Source organism: Stenella coeruleoalba (assembly GCF_951394435.1).
Source record: "Stenella coeruleoalba genome assembly, chromosome: 4".
Taxonomy (NCBI): domain Eukaryota; kingdom Metazoa; phylum Chordata; class Mammalia; order Artiodactyla; family Delphinidae; genus Stenella; species Stenella coeruleoalba.
In genome coordinates this window covers 27,629,016-27,649,081 of record NC_137149.1, presented here as the reverse complement: position 1 = coordinate 27,649,081, position 20,066 = coordinate 27,629,016, and the positions used below count along the sequence as shown (strand labels likewise).

The window sequence follows — 20,066 nt, the reverse complement described above, 5'->3', positions numbered from 1 at the left end:
CCCAGGGTAGGTTATGATCTATGTCTGCTGACTTGGTTCCACAGGCTGCAGGATCTTAGTGTTTTTTTTTGTTTTTTTCTTTTTTTTGCAGTACGCGGGCCTCTCACTGCTGTGGCCTCTCCCGTTGCGGAGCACAGGCTCCGGATGTGCAGGCCCAGCCGCTCCGCGGCATGTGGGATCTTCCTGGACCGGGGCACGAACCCGTGTCCCCTGTATCGGCAGGCAGACTCTCAACCACTGTGCCACCAGGGAAGCCCCAGGATCTTAGTTTTCTTCCTTCTGGTGTCTGCCCCTGGTGGGTGAGGCTGGTCTAGAGGCTTGTGCAGGCTTCCTGGTGGGAGGGGCCAGTGCCTGGGCACTGGTGGGTGGAGCTGGGTCTTGGCCCTCTGGTGGGCGGGGCCATGTCTAGGGGCGTGTCAAGAGGTGGCTGTGGGCCCAGGACGTTGTTAGGCAGCCTGTCTGCTGATGGATGGGGCTGTGTTCCTGCCCTGTTGTTTGGCCTGAGGCGTCCCAGCACTGGAGTCCACAGGCTTTTGGGGTGGGCCAGGTCTTGGTCCCAAAATGGCAGTCTCCAGGACAGTTCACACTGATGGATGCTCCCCAGTAGGCCCACCACTGGTGTCCTTGTCCTCACAGTGAGCCACAGCTGCCCTCCACCTTCCCAGGAGACCCTCTAAGACCAGCAGGTAGGTCTGGCCCAGGCTCCTATGAAGTCATTGCTTTTGCCCTGGGTCCTGGTGCACATGAGACCTTGTGTGTACCCTCCCAGAGTGGAGTCTGTTTCCCCCAGTCCTGTGGAGCTCCTGCACTCTAGTGCTGCTGGCCTTCAAAGCCAAATGCTCTGGGGGCTCCTCCTCCTGATGCCAGACCCCCAGGCTGAGGAGCCTGACGAGGGGCTCAGAACTCTCCTGTGGTAGAACTTTTGTCATATAATTGTTCCCCAGTTTGGGGGTTGCTGACCCGGGGGTTATGAGATTTGATTATATCGTGTGTGTCCCTCCTACCATCTTGCTGGGTTTCTTTATGTCTTTGGATGTAGAACATCTTTTTTGGTAGGTTCCAGTCTTTTTAATATTTTTTTTCAGTCTTTTTCATTTTTAATCTCCTCGTAGGAGAAGATGAGCTCAAGGTCCTTCTGTTCTGCCATCTTGTGTTATGTGAAAATGTGGCTCCTTTCTTGTCCATGTAATTGACATAAGGTGGCACTCAAGTTTGCATTCTCAGTAGAGTTGGGAAGTAAACTGGTCCATTAAGGTTACTCCTTTTCTTCTGGTTGTAAGACACGCAATTCCAGGGTAGAAAAGTAACTTCCAACTAAGCAAGGCCTCTTTGGGGTAATGGCAGATTGTTAAAGGCTTCTCTCCCCTCCTGTTTCCCCAGATGGTGATGTGGAGCTCAGCTGGGGCACCCACCCAGTCTAGCCTACAGGTGGCATCTCACATGCTATCTTCAGGCCTGGGTCTCTGTCCTAGTGAACCTACTGAGGATGTGCTGGGCTCAAGGGGCTTTTGGGTCCCACCAGGGTCCCCAAGGGGCAATGAGTAATTTCTGAGGTGTCTCCTATTCAGTCAGGTATTGCCTGGAACTCGAGAGTCACATCTTTCACTTACATTAAAAGAGCAAATGCTGTTGCAATCATTAACACATTGTGGACAAGGCTTGGAGAATTACAACTTTTGTTTCTTCATTAGATTTATTTTTCTCCCAAACAAAAGAAGAGTTTCATAGAGGTAGACTGGCCATGTTTTACAGTGAAGTGATTCAAGTAAGCAATTTTCTGCATCTTTAAAATAAATGTTGGGCTTCCTTGGTGGCACAGTGGTTGAGAGTCCGCCTGCTGATGCAGGGGACACGGGTTCATGCCCTGGTCCGGGAGGATCCCACATGCTGCGGAGCGGCTGGGCCCGTGGGCCATGGCCGCTGGGCCTGCACGTCCGGAGCCTGTGCTCCATGGTGGGAGAGGCCACAGCAGTGAGAGGCCTGCGTACCGCAAAAAAAAAAAGAAAAAAAAATTGACTCGAATCACTCATAAAAAATATGAGTTTTTAATTGGTAAAGACAAATATTTCATTGGTATTAATTATAATCAAGCCCTTGCCATTTTTCCATGTAAGATAAGTAAATATTCCTTTAATAATGGCTAAAAATCATACAACAAATGGTTTAACTTATTTACATATGGAATATAAGGATAGAAAAAAGACTGAAGCAATATGTTAGCAATTATTATCTCTGGGTAGTGAATCTCCAGGTGCTTTTTATTTTCTATTGTATACTCTTCTGTATTTTGCAGATTTTCTATAAGGGGAATGTATTCTTTTTATAATATTTTAAAATCCATTATATACTATATATACCAATAACTACTCTGCAAATAAATGCACAGGAAAAAGACTATAGAATGAAATGAGCCAAAGGGAGTCTTTCATCCATTCATTCATTCATTCATTCATCCCACAGATACTTATTGAGCACCTACTATACCAGGGTCATGGCCAGTTTTGAGCACTGCTGTCTTCAGGAATGAACTTTTAGTTCATTTCTCTTCTTTCTTTTGTACTGCTTAAAAGTTTTATTGTGAATATGTTTTTACTTATAAAATGACAGGGCATTATAATTATTTTAAAAAGATTCAGCTAGAGCTGTAGTTCAGAAAGGAGTGTGTTGGTATAACTGTGTAGACATGTTTTAACAGATGAGCTTTTGAGATATTCACTTATTTTTGAAGTAACATTGGTATTCCCCATAAAGGCTTTTTCCTGCTCCTTGTAAAATTCATTTCTTTAGCAAACAGAAGCCATAATTTTTAGAAAAAAATTATTTTTATTAGTGAAATTATATATAACTTTCAACATCTGCCTATCTTAATATAAGTAACTATACTTTTTCTGAAGAGCAAAATTTTACATATGTTTATTTACTTTTGTTTAAATATCTTTTTTATTTCAATAATGGGTTTGGGGTAATAAAAATATACAAATGTATAGTGTAAAATGAATTTGAAATTATATAAATACAAACTATATCATGTCTTTCTGCAAATAAGATTTATCTTTAGATTTATCTTTTTCTCTCTTTTTCTTCTGTTTTTCTTCTGCTTGTTTTTCAAAATAATCTTTAAGGATATGGTTCAGCTGTGGTTCATACTGGCTTGCGTGTTGCAATCCATCTTCCCTCCCTTAGAAAGATACAAAACATGAGACAACTGTACTTTACAGTAGTTTCCATATTATCATTTCACTCATCTCCCATAGTGGCAAATTCAGAGCTGTTCCTACCTGAACCACCCCAAGCACTAACCCAAAAGTCAGTTTTAATTCAAAATGCTTGAATTAAATACATTTTTATTTTACCTTCACAGTGTTGGATCACACGCCCCCATAGTCGATTTTTCCTCAGACAGGCTAAATTTCCTACAATCAACAAATGCCTCCTTCCTCTGGTCAATGCAACATTCATTCTTTTTTCTGAATCAATAAATCCTACTTGTCTGGTCCTTACGCAGGACAGAATAATGATCTCCTTTTCAGCTCCCTGAAAAGCATCTACTGTGGACACCTGCACAGCTTTCATATCAGGATGGTCGAAGTCCACAGCACTGAGTAAATGACAGAGCTGTGGAGGAAAGAAGACAAGGCTCATGTGGTGCAGAGGTCATGAAGAACCTACGCCTCTCAACCTACCCACAGCAGCTGTCATCATTTAACTAATAGTGGGTAATTTTCATTTTCTTTTTTATTACTCACAGAGATTTGGCTAATTTCTGAAATGATAAATAACTAATGATAATGTAAGTTATGAAACAAAATCAAAGTGATGATTTATCTTTTGCTAGGAAACTTATTTAGATATGCTGATTTAGAGCTGATAAACTAAATGAAACAGTTGAAAAATACTAAAAATAAATAAATATAAATGAAAACTAGTTAGAAGTAACTGGCTTGTGTGTAGATTAATATCCGGTATCTATCTTTGATTTACTGATAAAATGTAATAATAATGAAAGAACATTTTGGAAAACAGATTCAATCCCATCTGTCCCAAAACACAAAGCATATACCATATTTCCTTCCCTCTAATTTGTTTATTTGCATTTTTGCCCCAACAGCTGTAAACTGAATTTAATTAAACCTTGTTAGGTTTACATTTAATTATACAGAAAAAAAGCCAGACTAGACAGAAGTCTGAATGCTGTTTTAATATAGTAACTACAGTCCCCGAAGTTTTTCTAGCACCAAACCAACACAAACCAAACTACTACAAATGTAATATAAAATATTATAATATGAAATTATATTTAATAATGATATCATAATAGGTAATACAAACCTTGTACATTTGGGATTTGTATAATGTTATCACCCCAATCATAGAGCCCACTATTCCACTTGCAATCAGTGATTGGATCAGCTTGAGTGTGAAAGCAGCTTCTGCCACATTATGAAAGCTGTTATTTCTTTCAATCTGGAATAAGAAACAGAACCTAAATGACATTTCCCAGAAACACTACGGAAAGACCATGAAAAGCATGCAAACAACAATAAAATTATAACAGGAAACTAAACTGTGTTGACTCTTATCAACACTAATGTCATTTACCTGTTCCAGTCCTTTAACATTATAGAAACACAGGGTTGGGAGCCATTCCAGTAAAGGGCTCCTCTCTGTTTCTGAAACACCATTCATGAGGTTTCCTTCATAAAACAGATCATTAGCAATAGCACTGATTGTAGGGTGACAACGGTACTGGGTTCTCAATAGAACTGGTTTGTGACCCTAAGAAATTTAAGTGCAGAAAAATAAAGAATTAAAACAGCATTTTTTTTCTTAGTGGAAAAAAATCCACAATAATATTTTAAAGTTTAAAAATACTGCCATATTGTGATCTTAGTAAATTACAACCATGATAAAATGAATAAAAAGAATTTTTTTGAATTTACTAAAAATATTTTTATAGTACACTTTTTATACCAGAAAATTATAAAATATAAACAAATCTTAGACTATCTAATAAATATGGTACCTAACATCATGCTTTCATAATCTATATGGAACTGGCCTAACACTAAATTGAAAATAAATCTTTAAAAAAATTAGAAACTTGTTGATAACTCATTAACTATCCTCCTTAGGTACAAGCCATTTTTCATTCTGAATCTTCAAAGAAGTTTCCGATTTTCTTAATACATCATAAACCAACTCCCATCTACTTCAGGGCTTTCCTTGAGTATGTTCTTTATTTGCAAAATGTTCTGTAATATTGTTTGAACATTTTGAATAGTTACAAGGCACTCTAATAATATGTAATAAAATGCAGGATTATTGATCACATGGACAAAGGATCTTCTATGGGGGAGAAATATGTGAGGGAAAAAATCAATCCCCAATACTCTTTTAGGGCATAAATATGTGAAAAGACAACCCACCAAATGGAAGAAAATATTTGCAAATCATATATCTGATAAGGGATTAATATCCAAAGTATATAACGAACTCCTACAACTCAACAACACAACAAACAACCCAATTCAAAAATAGGCAAAGGGCTTGAATAGGCATTTTTCCAAAGATAAGTGCATGAAAAGATGCTCAACATGATTAGACATTAGGGAAACCACAGTGAGATACCATTTTATACCCATTAAGATAGCTGTTATTTTAAAAAATGAAAAATAACAAGTGTTGGTGAAGATGTGGAGAAATTAGAACCCTTGTACATTGCTGTTGGGAACGTAAAATGGAGCAGCAGCGATGGATAAGAGTTTGGCAGTTTCTCAAAAGTTAAACATAGAATTACCATCAGATCCAGCAGTTGCACTTCTGGGTGTATACTCAAAACAACTGAAAGCAGAGACTTGAACAGATAATTGATACCAATTTTCCTAACAGCATTATTCACGATAGCTGAAGGGCGGAAACAACCCCAATGTCCATCAACAGACGAGTGGATAAATAAAATGTGGTGTACACATAAAACGATGGACTATTATTTAGCCTTAACAAGGAATAAAATTCTGACATATACTAAAACATGGACAAACTGTGAAAACATTATACTCAGTAAATAAAGCCAGATACAAAAGGGAAAATATTGTATGATTCTACTTACATGAAGCAAATATAGAGACCAAAAGTAGAATAGGGGTCACCAGAGGCTCAGGGGAGAGGGGAATGAGGAATTATTGTTTAATAGGTACAAAGTTTCTGTTGGGTTGATGAAAAAGTTCTGGAAAAGGATGGGGTAATGGTTGCACTACATTGTAAATGTACTTAAAAAAAAAAAAAAAAGTAAAAGTACTGTTACATGCCGCCAGTGTGGATAAACCTCAAAAATGTCGTGCTAAGTGAAAGAAGCCAGACACAAAAGGTCACATATTGTATGATTTCAAGCTGTATGATACGAAAATTATAAGACCGTATGATATGAAATACAGAAAAGATAAATCCATACAGACTGAAAGCAGACTGGTGCTTGCCAGGGGCTGGAGGGAGGGAATAGAGAGTAACTGCTAAATGGGTACAGTTTTATTTTGAGGGGATGAAAATGTTTTGGAACTAGACAGAGGTAGTGGTTGCACAGCACTGTGGATGTACTAAAATGCCACTGAATTATTCATTTAAAATGGTTAATTTTTGGGGGGGGATGATTTGTAAAATTTATTGTTACGATTGCTTTCCACATTTAAATATATATTCACTTTTGAATTTTAATTTTTGCATCATTGAAAGTGAACTTCCAAAATGTATAAACCCAGGCCCCCCAAATCTGCATCCATCCCAGTGAAAAAAAATGGAAGAATGAGCCTCCAAATGACAGCAATTATAAAATAGTTAATTTTACGTTACGTGAATGTCACCTCAACTTAAGACTATATTAATAATTTTTAAATTAAAAAAATGTGAAGTAGAGCTCTAGAACAGCTCTACAATAGGGGACATGGATAACAGAGACATATAGATTTTTTTTTATTTTACAGCAAAATCAATATACTTACTACCCACTACGAAAGTACACAGGGAAAAGATTCATTTCATTCTTATTAGGGTTCAACTTATCTTTAAGATGAGTACTTTCTAAACAATTCCAATTAAAATAATTTTAGGGCAAGGACTTGTTCTTTTATTTTCACTTTCTATCAACCTACACAGTGTATAATCAATAAATGATAGTTCTGTATGGATTTAGCAGTAGTACCATTAAGCAAAGTCGATCAAAAAGCGTTTGTTCCAATCCATTTTCATGAGCTGCATCAGAACCCTGAATAGTAGGCGGGAGCTGTTTGGGATCTCCAACAAGAATCAGCTTTTCACACTCAAACCTAAAAACAGAATTCTAAAAATTAATCTAAGCAATGAGAGAAACATGCATTAACATCATTTACTGCACTATTTTCTAAAATGTATTTCAAAGAATTTGAATACCATGACACGTTCTCAGAACTAACAAGGCTTAACAGTGATAATAAGTGTATTAAAAGGCTTTAAAAAGTTGTGCAGTAAAGAATCCTTGGGCTTCCCTGGTGGCGCAGTGCTTGAGAGTCCGCCTGCCGATGCAGGGGACACGGGTTTGTGCCCCGGTCTGGGAGGATCCCACATGCCGCGGAGCGGCTGGGCCCGTGAGCCATGGCCCCTGAGCCTGCGCATCCTGAGCCTGCGCATCCGGAGCCTGTGCTCCACGGCGGGGGAGGCCACAGCGCTGAGAGGCCCACGTACCGCAAAAAAAAAAAAAAAAAATCCTTTACATAACTTTACTTTTTTCCACATAAAACCCAGTAAGTGTCCCCTGCCTCTGCAAGGACTTAGTGTTTCACAGAACACACTTTGAGAAACAATGATTTTTAGAATCTATAAACTTAGAAACATTCTTAGAAGTCATCTGCCTTAAACTCTTGTTTTAGAGATGAAGCAAATTAGGCTCTCAGGAGTAAAATGTCTTTCTAAATAGGAATAGAATATAGTGGGAAAAAGTCCAAGTTTTGAAGAAAAACCTACATCCAAATTTTAGCTCTGTTATATTGTGTGGACACAGCAAGTTATTTAATCTCTACAGCTTCACTATTCTTATCAGTAATCTTGATATAATAATACCATGCATGGCTGTTGTAAGGACTTAATAAAGTATGTAATGTGTTTAGTAGACAGTAGGTGCTCCACAGTATTAACCCTCCACCCTCTCATGCAGGGCCTTACTTTCTCCATCCCTGGCTCCTGAGTAGGGTGACCAACTCATTCTGGTTTGCCCAGGACTGTCCCAGTTTAAACACTGAAGACCCCATGATGCCGGAACCTCCCAAGTCCCGGGCAGATCGTGACAGTTGATGCCCTACTCCCTCATCCTTACACCTGGGAAAAAAGAACTGTAAATTCACCAAAATAATTGTGTGCTTTATTTTACAGTGGTTGTTAATGTTACATCCCCATTTTTTAAGGGGAAGAAAACATACTTTTGGTTATGACGTGTGGAGATTTATTGCCATATATATTGAATCAAAATATATTAACATAAAAGTACTTGTGAAGTAAAATCTTTCTTGTGTGTTTTCAACACTTACAAACTGGAAATCAGAAGATTAAATATTTACTATAAAAAAGAAAGAAAACGAAACAACAAGGGGGACAGAACAAGGCCTGGGACTGAAGCCTACTGAGTCTGGTCTAGTACTCCTTCCACTACCTTTAGGATTCCTCAATAAGAGATGCTTTGAAAGCACAGTGTTTCAATTGGCTGAGACAGCTTAGAAGATTTCATAGTTTCCTAAATTTTAGTAGACAAATTTTCATTTTCAACTTATTTTTCTTTATCTACTTTCATAATCTAAAAAATATTTTCGTAACCTAAACACTGGAATTATATCAAGGTAAGGAACTAAAGAACATTCTTCAGTAGAGTTAGGTTCTTAAACTATGACTAAAGAGGCACCTTTAGTCTGGCTGAGAAGCCTGCAACGTTCTAGTAGAATCCTAGCACTTGAACTTTCAAGGCTTTAAGAATGTCTAAACTGTGATCCAAGTAGTGATCCAACTGCCTCAAAGGTGATCTAACAAAATTTTGATACATTAACCCCTCCCTCAAATTTCCCTCTGGATTCTTTCAAAAAATCAGTTTAGTACTTGCGTTGCTAGGAATTTTCACAAAAGTCTGGGAAGAGTTTGAACTGAGGAAATGTTTGAAATAATCGTAACATCTGAGCATCTTTGGAAAAGAACTTTTAGGTTACCTTGCAATGGGAAGGAGGGAAGCCGGTTCTGTGATTTGACTACACTCATCCAGGACAGCCACAGGAAATTTAAGATCATTCATGCATGGGAATGGGCAGGCTGCACAGGTAACTCCAACTACTCGGACCTTTATTACAGTAAGAATGTTATTCATTAACAACTATTAAACAAATTAAGAGAATATATTTACCAAAGAACTTACAGGCTAAAATCAGAAATGAGCAGGTCCTAATTTAATCACTGGCAATCAGAAATCATAGGCCACTTTACATTTTCATTATTCCCACATAAGAAATGGAAATTCCTCTAAGAGTTTTATTTATGAACAGGTGATACCAATGAGCAATAGTTTATAGTAAACCGGGCTTTCACTTAGAAAGGTATCAAAGAAACCATTAATAATTATTCTTACATATCAATGTGCTGGATAAGGATGTAAAACGGTAAGTAGTTTACATAAATGACTAATTTGCATTAATTGAATGTAGTCAAACTAAGCCCCTCTGGATTTGGTTGAGGAGAAGGGAGGAAAGGTAAGTCTATAACTCAGATAATAAAAAGCTGGTCTGAAGGCTTCCGAGGACTTCTAGAACCCAAACTTGTTGTAGATTGATGATCATTTACAATCCCCTCCTTCCCCGTGACAGTATTGCTCATCCACACCCTTTGCTGCGCCTCTGCAGTGTCTCCCACCAGAGAAGTAGGTGGAGTATACTTCCCTGCCCCCTGATGTCGGGCTTGGCCATATGACCTGTTATAGCAATGGAATGTTAGCTGACGTGCTGGGAACAGCAGCTTTACACGTATTTGTATGATCTTGCCTGCCCTCTTGCACTTGTGCTGTCAGGAGAGGGGCATCATGCCACAGACAACTGTTCTCAGAACGAGAGGCTTGACCCACACCAAATGACCTGTAGAGTTGTTAAGTTTGTTGTCTTAAATTAGTGAGATTCTGTTTGTTAAGCAACATGATTTCAGCAATAGCTGACCAAAACAGGGTCCCAAACAGGTTGACTGTCCCAAATCTCTCGCAGAAAAAGTGGACCCATGTCCACATTGTCCAACAAGCCAACAACCCTCTTTTCCTCCACTCCCTTTTCTTCCCCCCAGGCTCTCCTTTCACAGGAGAAAGCTACTAAACGACTTCTTTCTCTCCTCCCAGCTGACACCCAGACTGGCCTGGATCAGAACTTGATGAAGGAGATGATGCTACTTGTTGCAGCCGGAGACCCTATGTGTCCAGTGTTGGTTCCCAACACCTGGGATTAAGTGTCTGAGCCTCCTAGATTCTTAGGATAGATTTCAGACAGACCCTGAAAGGATTGGTTTGGTTTCTAGGAAAGCACCAAAGATAAAAATGAACTTGGATATTTTGCCGAGTGTCAGACTTTCTCTTCCTCTGTTTCTCCTAGAAAAAAGCCAAGTTTCGTTTAACTTCCCAGGAATCTATTCCCACCTCTTCACTTTCCCCTTAAGCCTATAAAAAGATATGCATATAGGGAGAAAGAGAGAAGATGACTCTGTCACGGAGAGCTGGATGTGTTCACAAATTTGAAGAACGCTTTGCAATAAAACGTGCACTGGATAGACAGGCATACTTCAGTTGAATCTGAGCTATCACTGTCATTTGTTTTATTTAAGGGAAATAAATAGGAATAATACTCCTATCAACAGGAATAAAAGGGATCTGAATCGTATATATAAATTAAATAAATAAACAGACAAACTGAAGCTGTTTCCCCTCACCTGCTTCAGCAAGGTTTTATTGGTCCCCAGTTTATGCTGCTCAATACTTTTCCTCACATAGACTCTTTCCACAGGAGTCAGGTCTTCCTTCATGAGTGCATGTAGTTCTTTTAATTGTTCATTTTCATTTTCTGAGCCAGCATGCAAACTTAAAAAAGAATTACATAAAAGAATACCCTTTGATTCCATTTTCACAGCATCACAAAAAAGTAAAATACAGATTTCCTAAATTAACACCAAGAAAAAGATACAGCTTTCTCTAGTCTTCTTCAGAAACCAGATTTAAGGTAAGACTTATATAAAATTATACTTCTGTGAACATTCTGTGACTTTTGGAATTTAGCGTTCTTACCTGTAAGGTAAAACTGGCTTGGCAATCTTCCTGACACTCCCAACCCTGACAAACTTTTCAAATCCAAGACTAAGAAGCCTTTAAAGAAAACAGGGTAAAATAGATTCTGATTATTTAGAAAATGGAATCTAAAAGTTTCACATAATATTTACATTATTAAAATTAACTTTGCATAACAGTATATTTTATATTATGTAGTTCAATGTGAAATGGCTAACCTCAAAGTAAATATAATGTAGTTGAAAGACTTTTTTATAAAATGTGTTTCAGAGAATTTAAAAAAAATGTATTATCTTTTTTTTTAAAGCATGCCTTTATTTTCTTTTATTTTAACTTTATTTATTTATTTTTGGCTGCATTGGGTCTTCATTGCTGTGCATGGGCCCTCCTCAGCTGCGGCGAGCAGGGGCCACTCCTTGCTGCAGTGCACAGGCCTCTCACTGTGGTGGCCTCGCCTATAGCGGAGCACGGGCTTTAGGCGTGCGGGCTTCAGCAGTTGTGGCATGTGGGCTCAGTAGTTATGGCTCGCGGGATCCAGAGCACCAGCTCAGTAGTTGTGGCCCACGGGCCCATTTGCTCCACAGCATGTGGAATCTTCCCAGACCAGGGCTCGAACCTGTATCCTCTGTATTGGTAGGCGGATTCCTAACCACTGCACCACCAGGGAAGCCCAAAAATATGTATCATCTTATGTTGAGGGCTCACGAAACGTTCATAAAATATTTATGTTAGAATTTATCACAAGTAAAATTGCCCTGGGAATTCCCTGGTGGTCCTGTGATTAGGATTTGGCTCACTGCTGTGGCCCAGGTTCAATCCCTGGTCAGGGAACTAAGATCCCAAAAGCCGCGCGGCCAAAAAGAAAAACAAAAACTACAAAAAAACAGGGTTTCCCTGGTGGCGCAGTGGTTGGGAGTCTACTTATTAGCTATGTGGCCTCAGCAAAATACCTGACTTGAGTTTCAGTTCCTCATCTCTAACATAAGATATTGTGCAGAGCTGTAATGAGTATTAAACAAGATAAGGTATGTTAAGAAGCTAACACTCTTTCTACTAAATCTCGATGCTAAATATATGGTAGCTATTGCTTTCCATATTATTATGTCTTTAGGAGCAACTTTGTTTTTTTGTAGTTTTTTTTTTTTTTTTTTTTTTTTTTTTTTGTGGTACGCAGGCCTCTCACTGTTGTAGCCTCTCCCGTTGCAGAGCACGGGCTCCGGACGCGCAGGCTCAGTGGCCATGGCTCACAGGCCTAGCCTCTCTGCGGCATGTGGGATCTTCCCGGACCGGAGCACAAACCGGTGTCCCCTGCATCGGCAGGTGGACTCTCAACCACTGCGCCACCAGGGAAGCCCTAAAGAATCTCTTCTACGTGTTTTCTGTTACTTTTCAGTAGTTAGTACTTACTCTTCTAGCTTCTTGATTTTTCTTTTCTAAGTCTACAGTTAAATTTTAATCTTAGGCTAAGCAATCTGAAGTTCTTTGCTGTTTAGTCTCCAGGTAACTTGTCATTATCTTGAATCAGAAAATGTCCTCAGCCACTGTTTTCGATTACTCAGAAGAAAGAGTACACACAGGTAGAACCTTCCTGGAGGGCAATCTTGCAAAGTATATTAAGAAGCTTAAAAATGTTCATATCTTTTATTCTAGGCCTAGGACGTTTTCTTCAGGAAAGAATAAGAAATGGATACCAAGATTTATGTTTAAGGAACTTGGTTGCAATATTATTTATAATGGCAAAAATCTGGTAAGAACTTACTGATCAAAAATTGCTTATCGTATAAGAAAATCATTGCATTTAATAGAGCTATGAAAAATTTTGGTTTCTAAGCTTTAATACCATAGAGAAATAATCACTGAGTAAAAAAAAGCAGGACAGGGCTTCCCTGGTGGTGCAGTGGTTGAGAGTCCGCCTGCCGATGCAGGGGACACAGGTTCGTGCCCCGGTCCGGGAAGATCCCACATGCCGCAGAGCATCTGGGCCCGTGAGCTATAACCACTGAGCCTGCGTGTCCGGAGCCTGTGCTCCGCAACAGGAGAGGCCACAACAGTGAGAGGCCCGCGTACTGCAAAAAAAAAAAAAGCAGGACCCAAAACAATATATACTGTTGAATCCTAAGTTTGGAAAACAAAATGAGTGTGTGTATATGTATTAAAAGTCTGTAAAGAAATATAATAAAATATTCTCTGTACTGTCTTGCATATTTTCTGCCATAAGCATTAACTTATATAATTATAAAAGTTAATTTTTAAAAAGTCTACACTTACAAATAACGGATTATTTCTCCTAATCAAACTTTATCATTTGTGTGAAATTCAGATCATTAAACATTGGAATATTGGTAAAACATTACGTAATACTTTCTTTGCTTTTTTTTTGGCCACACTGCGGCATGAAGAATCTTAGTTCCCCAACCAGGGATCAAACCCGCCCCATGCAGTGGAAGCGCCAAGTCTTAACCACTGGACCACCAAGGAAGTCCCAATTTTTAATAAAATTTACACAAAAATTTTACACCTGTAAAACAGATTGTGCTATTGCCTTCCATGAAACAGCAACAGGCTAACTTATTAGTCTGTAAGTAGGATAAAATCAAATACAAAACCTGACAATTTTGGTACAGGGATGGGATAAAGGTAAAACTAAAGGTAGATCCCTCTTATTGAAACCAAAAACATAATTTAATCAAACTGTTCGGCTATTTTACCATTATTTGTTCATATAGGCAGGTGGATAAGAGAATAACCCATGACTTGGTTTTGCAATTTTAGCCTACTTCCAAGGTAACAACCCAAAGCTCCTGGGTCAGAGACAAAGGACTTTTACTTATGGCACAGGAAGCAGCATAAGCACCAACATATCTACTGTGGTTTCCCTTGGTCCCCTTGTCCTATGAGGAGACACAGAGAATCCAAATGGACGCCTGCACTGCAGTGGATTGAGTTGTAGGAAAGGAACACTGAGCTTGGGAATCCACTATTTTTATAACAAGCAGTAAGTAACCCTGCTCTTTGTCGGGGAGGGAGATACTACCTCATCAGTCAAGGTTGCTCACTGCAGACACAACCCTACGAAATGTGCTGAGTAAGAGTGGTCAGGGCCTTGCACGGTAGATTCCTCCCCCAACAATACACGTTCTGGGCTGGACTCAAATTTTTACACGAGCAACTAATAAGTTAGCCTGTTACTGTTTCATGGATGCTGGTTCTTGAGTCAGAGATAAAGGCCTTGCATGTCTGGTATACCCAGGAAAAATGTGCATGGACGCTCAGGGCCTATGTTGATCTACCTCTCTCAACAATAACCTAAAACATTAGGTACTGAAATATACCTGTGATACCTACCCAAGAAGTACTCTGTCAACAGCTACATTAGTAGAAGAAGAAATCAAAACTTTCCATGGTCTTGCATTTCCAACGGTAAGAGCTTCACTCTTTTCAAATAGCTGCACAAAAAACAAAATCACCACTGCCAGCAAATAACTCTTTCCTGCTCCAAAAACACCTAATTATTTTGAAAGGGAAAAAAATAAAGGCAATATCATAAATAAATTTCTGAAAAGCACAAGAAATATTTCATCCATCTCCCTCTCCTTCATTTAAGTAATTTATTGAAAAATATTAACTGAGTGCTCACTATGTGCTTAATTAGGACAAGGGATAAATACATAGATAATTATTCAAAAGACCTCCATATTTAATGAGACCATCGTCTACTTAGGAAGATAGACGAGCAAAGAACAATGATAAAACAATATGGTAAGTAACATTGTTGGTATCAGAGAAAGAACATCTCTCTTTGCTTTGGAAGATTTGGGAATGCTTCCTAAAAATAAAAAGAGTAACGGAACTAAATCTTCCAGGATAAGATTTAACATAAGATTTAACAGATAAATCTGTTAAAGAGAGGGTCATTCTAGGCAGAGGCATGACAAAGCACACAGCTGACAAGTATTTCCATACAGCCTATAGCAAATAGGCAAGAGATGAGGCTGTCTGACAAGGTAGGCAAGGGGATAAATCACAAGAGTTCTGCTTGCTATGGCTAAAAGTTTGAATTTTATCTTAAAGACCAGGGGAGATCAACGAAGGATTTTAAGTAATGGAACTAAGTCAGATTCTTTTTTTAGAAAAACTACTTGAGGGAAAATATGAAGAAGGGTAAAACTAAAGGTAGGTCAATTAGAAAGCTGTGTGAGGTGATCATAACAATAATACATGCCAACTTTACTAAGTGCCTCCCATGTGCCAGACACCACTCTAAGCCCTTTATTTATGTTAACTCATTTAATCTTCCAAACCTATGAGACAGATGCTATTATCAAACCCCATTTTACAGGGTAGTCTCACCAACTAGGCTATACGGAGGCATGATGAAGGCTTGGATTGAGGAGGTGCAAATGAGCTGGCGAGGAGAGAATCAATATGAAAAGTGGGTACAAACAAGAAGGGACATCTCAGTGACTGATCTGATGAGGGGAGAGAAACAGAGAGATGGAGGGGTGTTAAGAGAAAGTCACTTAATCTAGGGAGAAAAATAATCTAGGATGACTCCCAAGTGTCTAGCTTGGTCCACAGAGTGGATGTGAAGCAAATCCTCAAAATAGAACGAAAAGTAGGATCAGCTTCAGGGAAAAGGTCTGTGAGAGGAAATGAGTTAAAGAGGGAACAGATTCCAGATAAAAGTAGTAGCTCTGAAGAGGAGAAAGTAAAGCTCCTTCACTGAGACAGAACCAGAAGAGTAAGAATAGGTCCATACTTAGGTAAGTTGGAAAAGGAAGGCAGGACATTGAAAGGAGTTTCTGTTATGACCTCCATTTCCTATTTTAGAAGCAAAATCAATTTCAGAGAGAGAGAGTGGGGCAGGGGCAAGGATGGTATTATGGGAAGGATGAAGGTTTGGAATAGCTACTATGAAGGATGAAGGGTGAGCTGACTAGGAATTAATAGAGAGCAACACGTAGATGTCTAGATCAAATCTGGATACTTTGATAATGAGAGTATAATGCTACCCATTCATCAGATATGCTGCCTATTCTCCCTTTTAGGGTGGTCAGTTCTGCTCTCATCTAATAGTTTACCAAAATGGGTCCAGATTTGAAAAATGTAGAGTTATTCTGGAATCTTGTCTGACTAGGAAATTACAAGCGAGCAGATTGAGTTACAAAAGCTTATATGACAGTGTATTTACTAGAACCGTTTTCTTTTCTTGCTTCTTACCATGTATGATCGTGATAGGGAGGGTATGAATTCCCAGTTCCTTCACTTCTTCACCACTTTCATGTGATGCCATCATTTGAGCTATCTGAATTAGAGCTGTCGCTTGATCCGTGTTTAACTTGTGTGCCTGAATTAACTCACTAGCTAACTGCAATGTTGCTCCTATACTGAGTAGTTCAAATTTTGTGCTGATATTCGAGAAGGCTGGTGGGATAAATTTTCTCTTATTGACTCTCTTGTTGCTCATTGCAGTTGATGAAGACCTAAGCAAATGAAAATTTTTTTAAATGAGAGGCTTTTAAAATAGGTGAGTAGACCTAGTCATAACTTAGCCTTCACTTTATAAGCATCACAGTAACATTTTTTTGGAGACACAAAGAAACATATACCCCAGTTTGGAGGAGGGTGGAAGAGAACTAACATTTGTTGAAAACCTACTATGTGCTGGCATTATACTAAGCATTTTACATGTTACTTGGTGCAATCTTCACAACAGTACTAAGTAGTTAATTATCCCAAATAGAGGTACAGAAATATTAACATTTTTCCCCCAAAGCACACAGCTAATAAGTCGTATACTGACTTAAAGCCCATGTTCTATTAAACAAAACCGACTTAGGTAATTAATATAGCCTCCGTTTAAGGTAAAACTGCAATAAACTGGTTTTATTTCTATTAAGACTGAATTCCTGGGCTTTGCTGGTGGCGCAGTGGTTAAGAATCCACCTGCCAATGCAGGGGACAAGGGTTCGAGCCCTGGTCTGGGAAGATCCCACATGCCGCAGAGCAACTAGGCCCGTGTGCCACAACTACTGAGCCTGCGCTCTAGAGCCTGCGAGCCACAACCACTGAGCCCGTGAGCCACAACCACTGAAGCCCGTGTGCCTAGAGCCCGTGCTCTGCAACAAGAGAAGCCACTGCGATGAGATGCCCACACACCGCAACAAAGAGTAGCCCCCGCTCACGCAACTAGAGAAAGCCCCCGCACAGCAATGAAGACCCAAAGCAGCCAAAAATAAAATAAATAAATAAATTTTTTAAAAATGCATTCCTTTCAAAGTAGATAAATGACATAATGGATAAGGATATTTATTTTTCTTACCTAGGACTTTATTATGGTGAAAAAAAATGAAATACCACAAGTTAGATCATAATATTACAAATTAGAAACTAGACTTTTTCTATCATTTTAGTGAATTCAATATAATGTCGCTCCCAATTTTTAAAAAAGGGGCATGGTGCTTGAGAAATTAAAAATGAGATATAGGTTATGTCAAGAATAAAATTAGTATCAATATATATACTGGATTCAAGCTGTAAAATGTTACATAATTTTAAATGTTTTAAATGTTGAATAATTTGTAGCATAAAAGTACAGATAAATAAATAAATAAAAACACTCAAAAGACCCTTAGGAAATTATTCCTTGACAAAGGAAAAAGATTTGCAGTAACCCTTACTAGACTCTACCACAATAAATAAATAAACAGATAGATGAATGGGTGGAAATGATGTGTATTCCCCTTTCTCTTTTGAACCACTGACAAAACAGTAACCTCATAATCACTGAAAGAAAATTAACACTTTGTTGGCAAAAATTTATGTAATGTACTTTTATTACATTTTCATATTTACAATTAGTCATCATTTTTTAATACCAATGACCCAAAGGTAAATAATGACTTACATTGTTAACAGGTACTGTGTTAGAGGTAGAGTAGCTGGATTAAAGTTGTCCTGAATATTTTTCAAAGTGGTCAGCTCTGTGCTAACATTACAAACCAATAATGCATGGACCACTGCTGTAGACAGAATGCAGAAAATTAACATTAATGTAAATGAAATGAACCATTAAAAAAATCTATTAAATGTACACATAACTCAGAGTTCAGCTACTGAATTAATCACACAACATAAAATAAACGCTTAAGTACAGGCAGAGGTCCTTTTATCCATTAAACTACTATACTACCTGCTCATTCATACTTTATAAATTGCATAACTTAACATCAAATTTGGACTTCCATATGTCAGTTAATGAATAAGAATAACTGTTTTGAGTTAGGGTGTGGTGACACTGCTTAACAGCCAGTTCGATTTAATCAGCATACATAGTACAGTAGTGTTTATGGAATTTGTTAACATTTTCTTGCATTTCTTCCTCAATTATTTTATAGGAATATATGGAAAGCAGAAAATTAGAATGCTTTTATTGGTGAGGAAACAACTGCAACAAATATGAAAAGATGCATTCAAAAAATGACAAATGTTCACTTAATTAGGCTCTTATTGAACTCAAGCTGGTTGACTAGGTTTATTCAGTTCTAAAAGAAAAAAAATCAAGTTAAAAATGTCTATGAAATATTTGAAATGGGTCGTTAAATGCTGTGTCTTAATTAGATATGGACCAAATTCGACCATCAGAAATTACTCCAGAGATCAAAATGTATAGAGAAGTATACAGATTCATAGAACTGGATAGGGATTCAGCTTACTAAAGCTTCCTTTATTAAAAGAAAAGTAAGGCTCATAGCCTACTGTCTTATTGAGAATTTCTCAAGGCAGATGATAAAATAGCCTCAAATGAAAATCATACCGTCCTACTCAACTGCTCACGAAATCTCTTGCAAAATCTACAAGACCTTCTCAATGTAAAAATAAATGATTTGTTTACTAAATGTATACTACTAGAATAATAAACCAAGAGGATTAAATAAATGAAGAACTGGAACTTGATATAAGAAATTATTTAAGGAAATTCTTATTTATATGTTTAATATTTATATTTTTAGAAATCGGGTATATACCATGTAAAATTCAACTTTAACAAAATACTTAAGTGAGGGGTCAAGATTTTATTATATTGTTAGCCCTCTAGGACTTGAGCTGCAGAAATATTTAGATATTCAACTTTCATACACATTGCAAGAATACTGTACACAATAATAGCAAGTAGAGGTGGATGCTTTTTGTTGGCTTTAATCAAACAATCCCACACAAAGTTAGCATTCTTGCTCGCAGTGCATCACATGTCTTTCATTCTTTTTTAATACAAATTAATATGGGCATAATAATACTTACTGTTAGTGGGCCAATTCGAAGGGAAATAACCTTTCAAAGGTAGTAGCTCTACCTCATTGATAGATGATGGACCAAAGAAAGTACTACATGCAATAAAAGTATCCAATTCAAAGTCCAGGGTTTTTGAAACCACCCAAAGATCATCTGAAAAGACAAACACTTTTAAAGGATTCAGAACTATGCTCCATCCAAAGCTACCTTGGATTTCTTTGATGCTTAGTCCTACGTTATTTCTCAAAAAAACAAACTTGGTTATTATCACCAACAAGATTACACCCAGAGACCCAAACACATAACATTTCATTCTCATGTTTATAACTCAATTAGTTTAATGTTTTTAAAGTTACTTTATAATTAAAAACTGTAAATAAAGCAAAGATAACATCTAACTCATTTTTCTCTTATAGCTACATTTGATTTTCCCAAGGTAGAATATTAGTCTAAAAAG

The 20,066-nt window shown here is 38.0% G+C and overlaps 1 protein-coding gene across 6 annotated transcripts in view; it reads right to left on the bottom strand.

Moving 5' to 3' along the window:
• Positions 1–2,961: 2,961 nt before the first annotated feature.
• The window catches only part of ZGRF1 (zinc finger GRF-type containing 1), a 70,855-nt gene continuing 53,750 nt past the window's right edge, over positions 2,962–20,066 (bottom strand). For all 6 annotated transcript variants that reach the window (XM_079920361.1, XM_079920360.1, XM_079920365.1 and 3 more), the window contains 12 exons: positions 19,619–19,762; positions 18,225–18,339; positions 16,538–16,800; positions 14,663–14,822; positions 11,318–11,395; positions 10,966–11,113; positions 9,219–9,346; positions 7,196–7,319; positions 4,600–4,776; positions 4,330–4,464; positions 3,354–3,615; positions 2,962–3,178 (listed from right to left, as the gene is read on the bottom strand). In XM_079920361.1, coding sequence (XP_079776487.1) covers positions 3,021–3,178; positions 3,354–3,615; positions 4,330–4,464; positions 4,600–4,776; positions 7,196–7,319; positions 9,219–9,346; positions 10,966–11,113; positions 11,318–11,395; positions 14,663–14,822; positions 16,538–16,800; positions 18,225–18,339; positions 19,619–19,762 — 1,892 coding nt within the window. In that variant the 3' untranslated portion in view covers positions 2,962–3,020. The remainder of the gene's footprint in view (positions 3,179–3,353; positions 3,616–4,329; positions 4,465–4,599; positions 4,777–7,195; positions 7,320–9,218; positions 9,347–10,965; positions 11,114–11,317; positions 11,396–14,662; positions 14,823–16,537; positions 16,801–18,224; positions 18,340–19,618; positions 19,763–20,066) is intronic.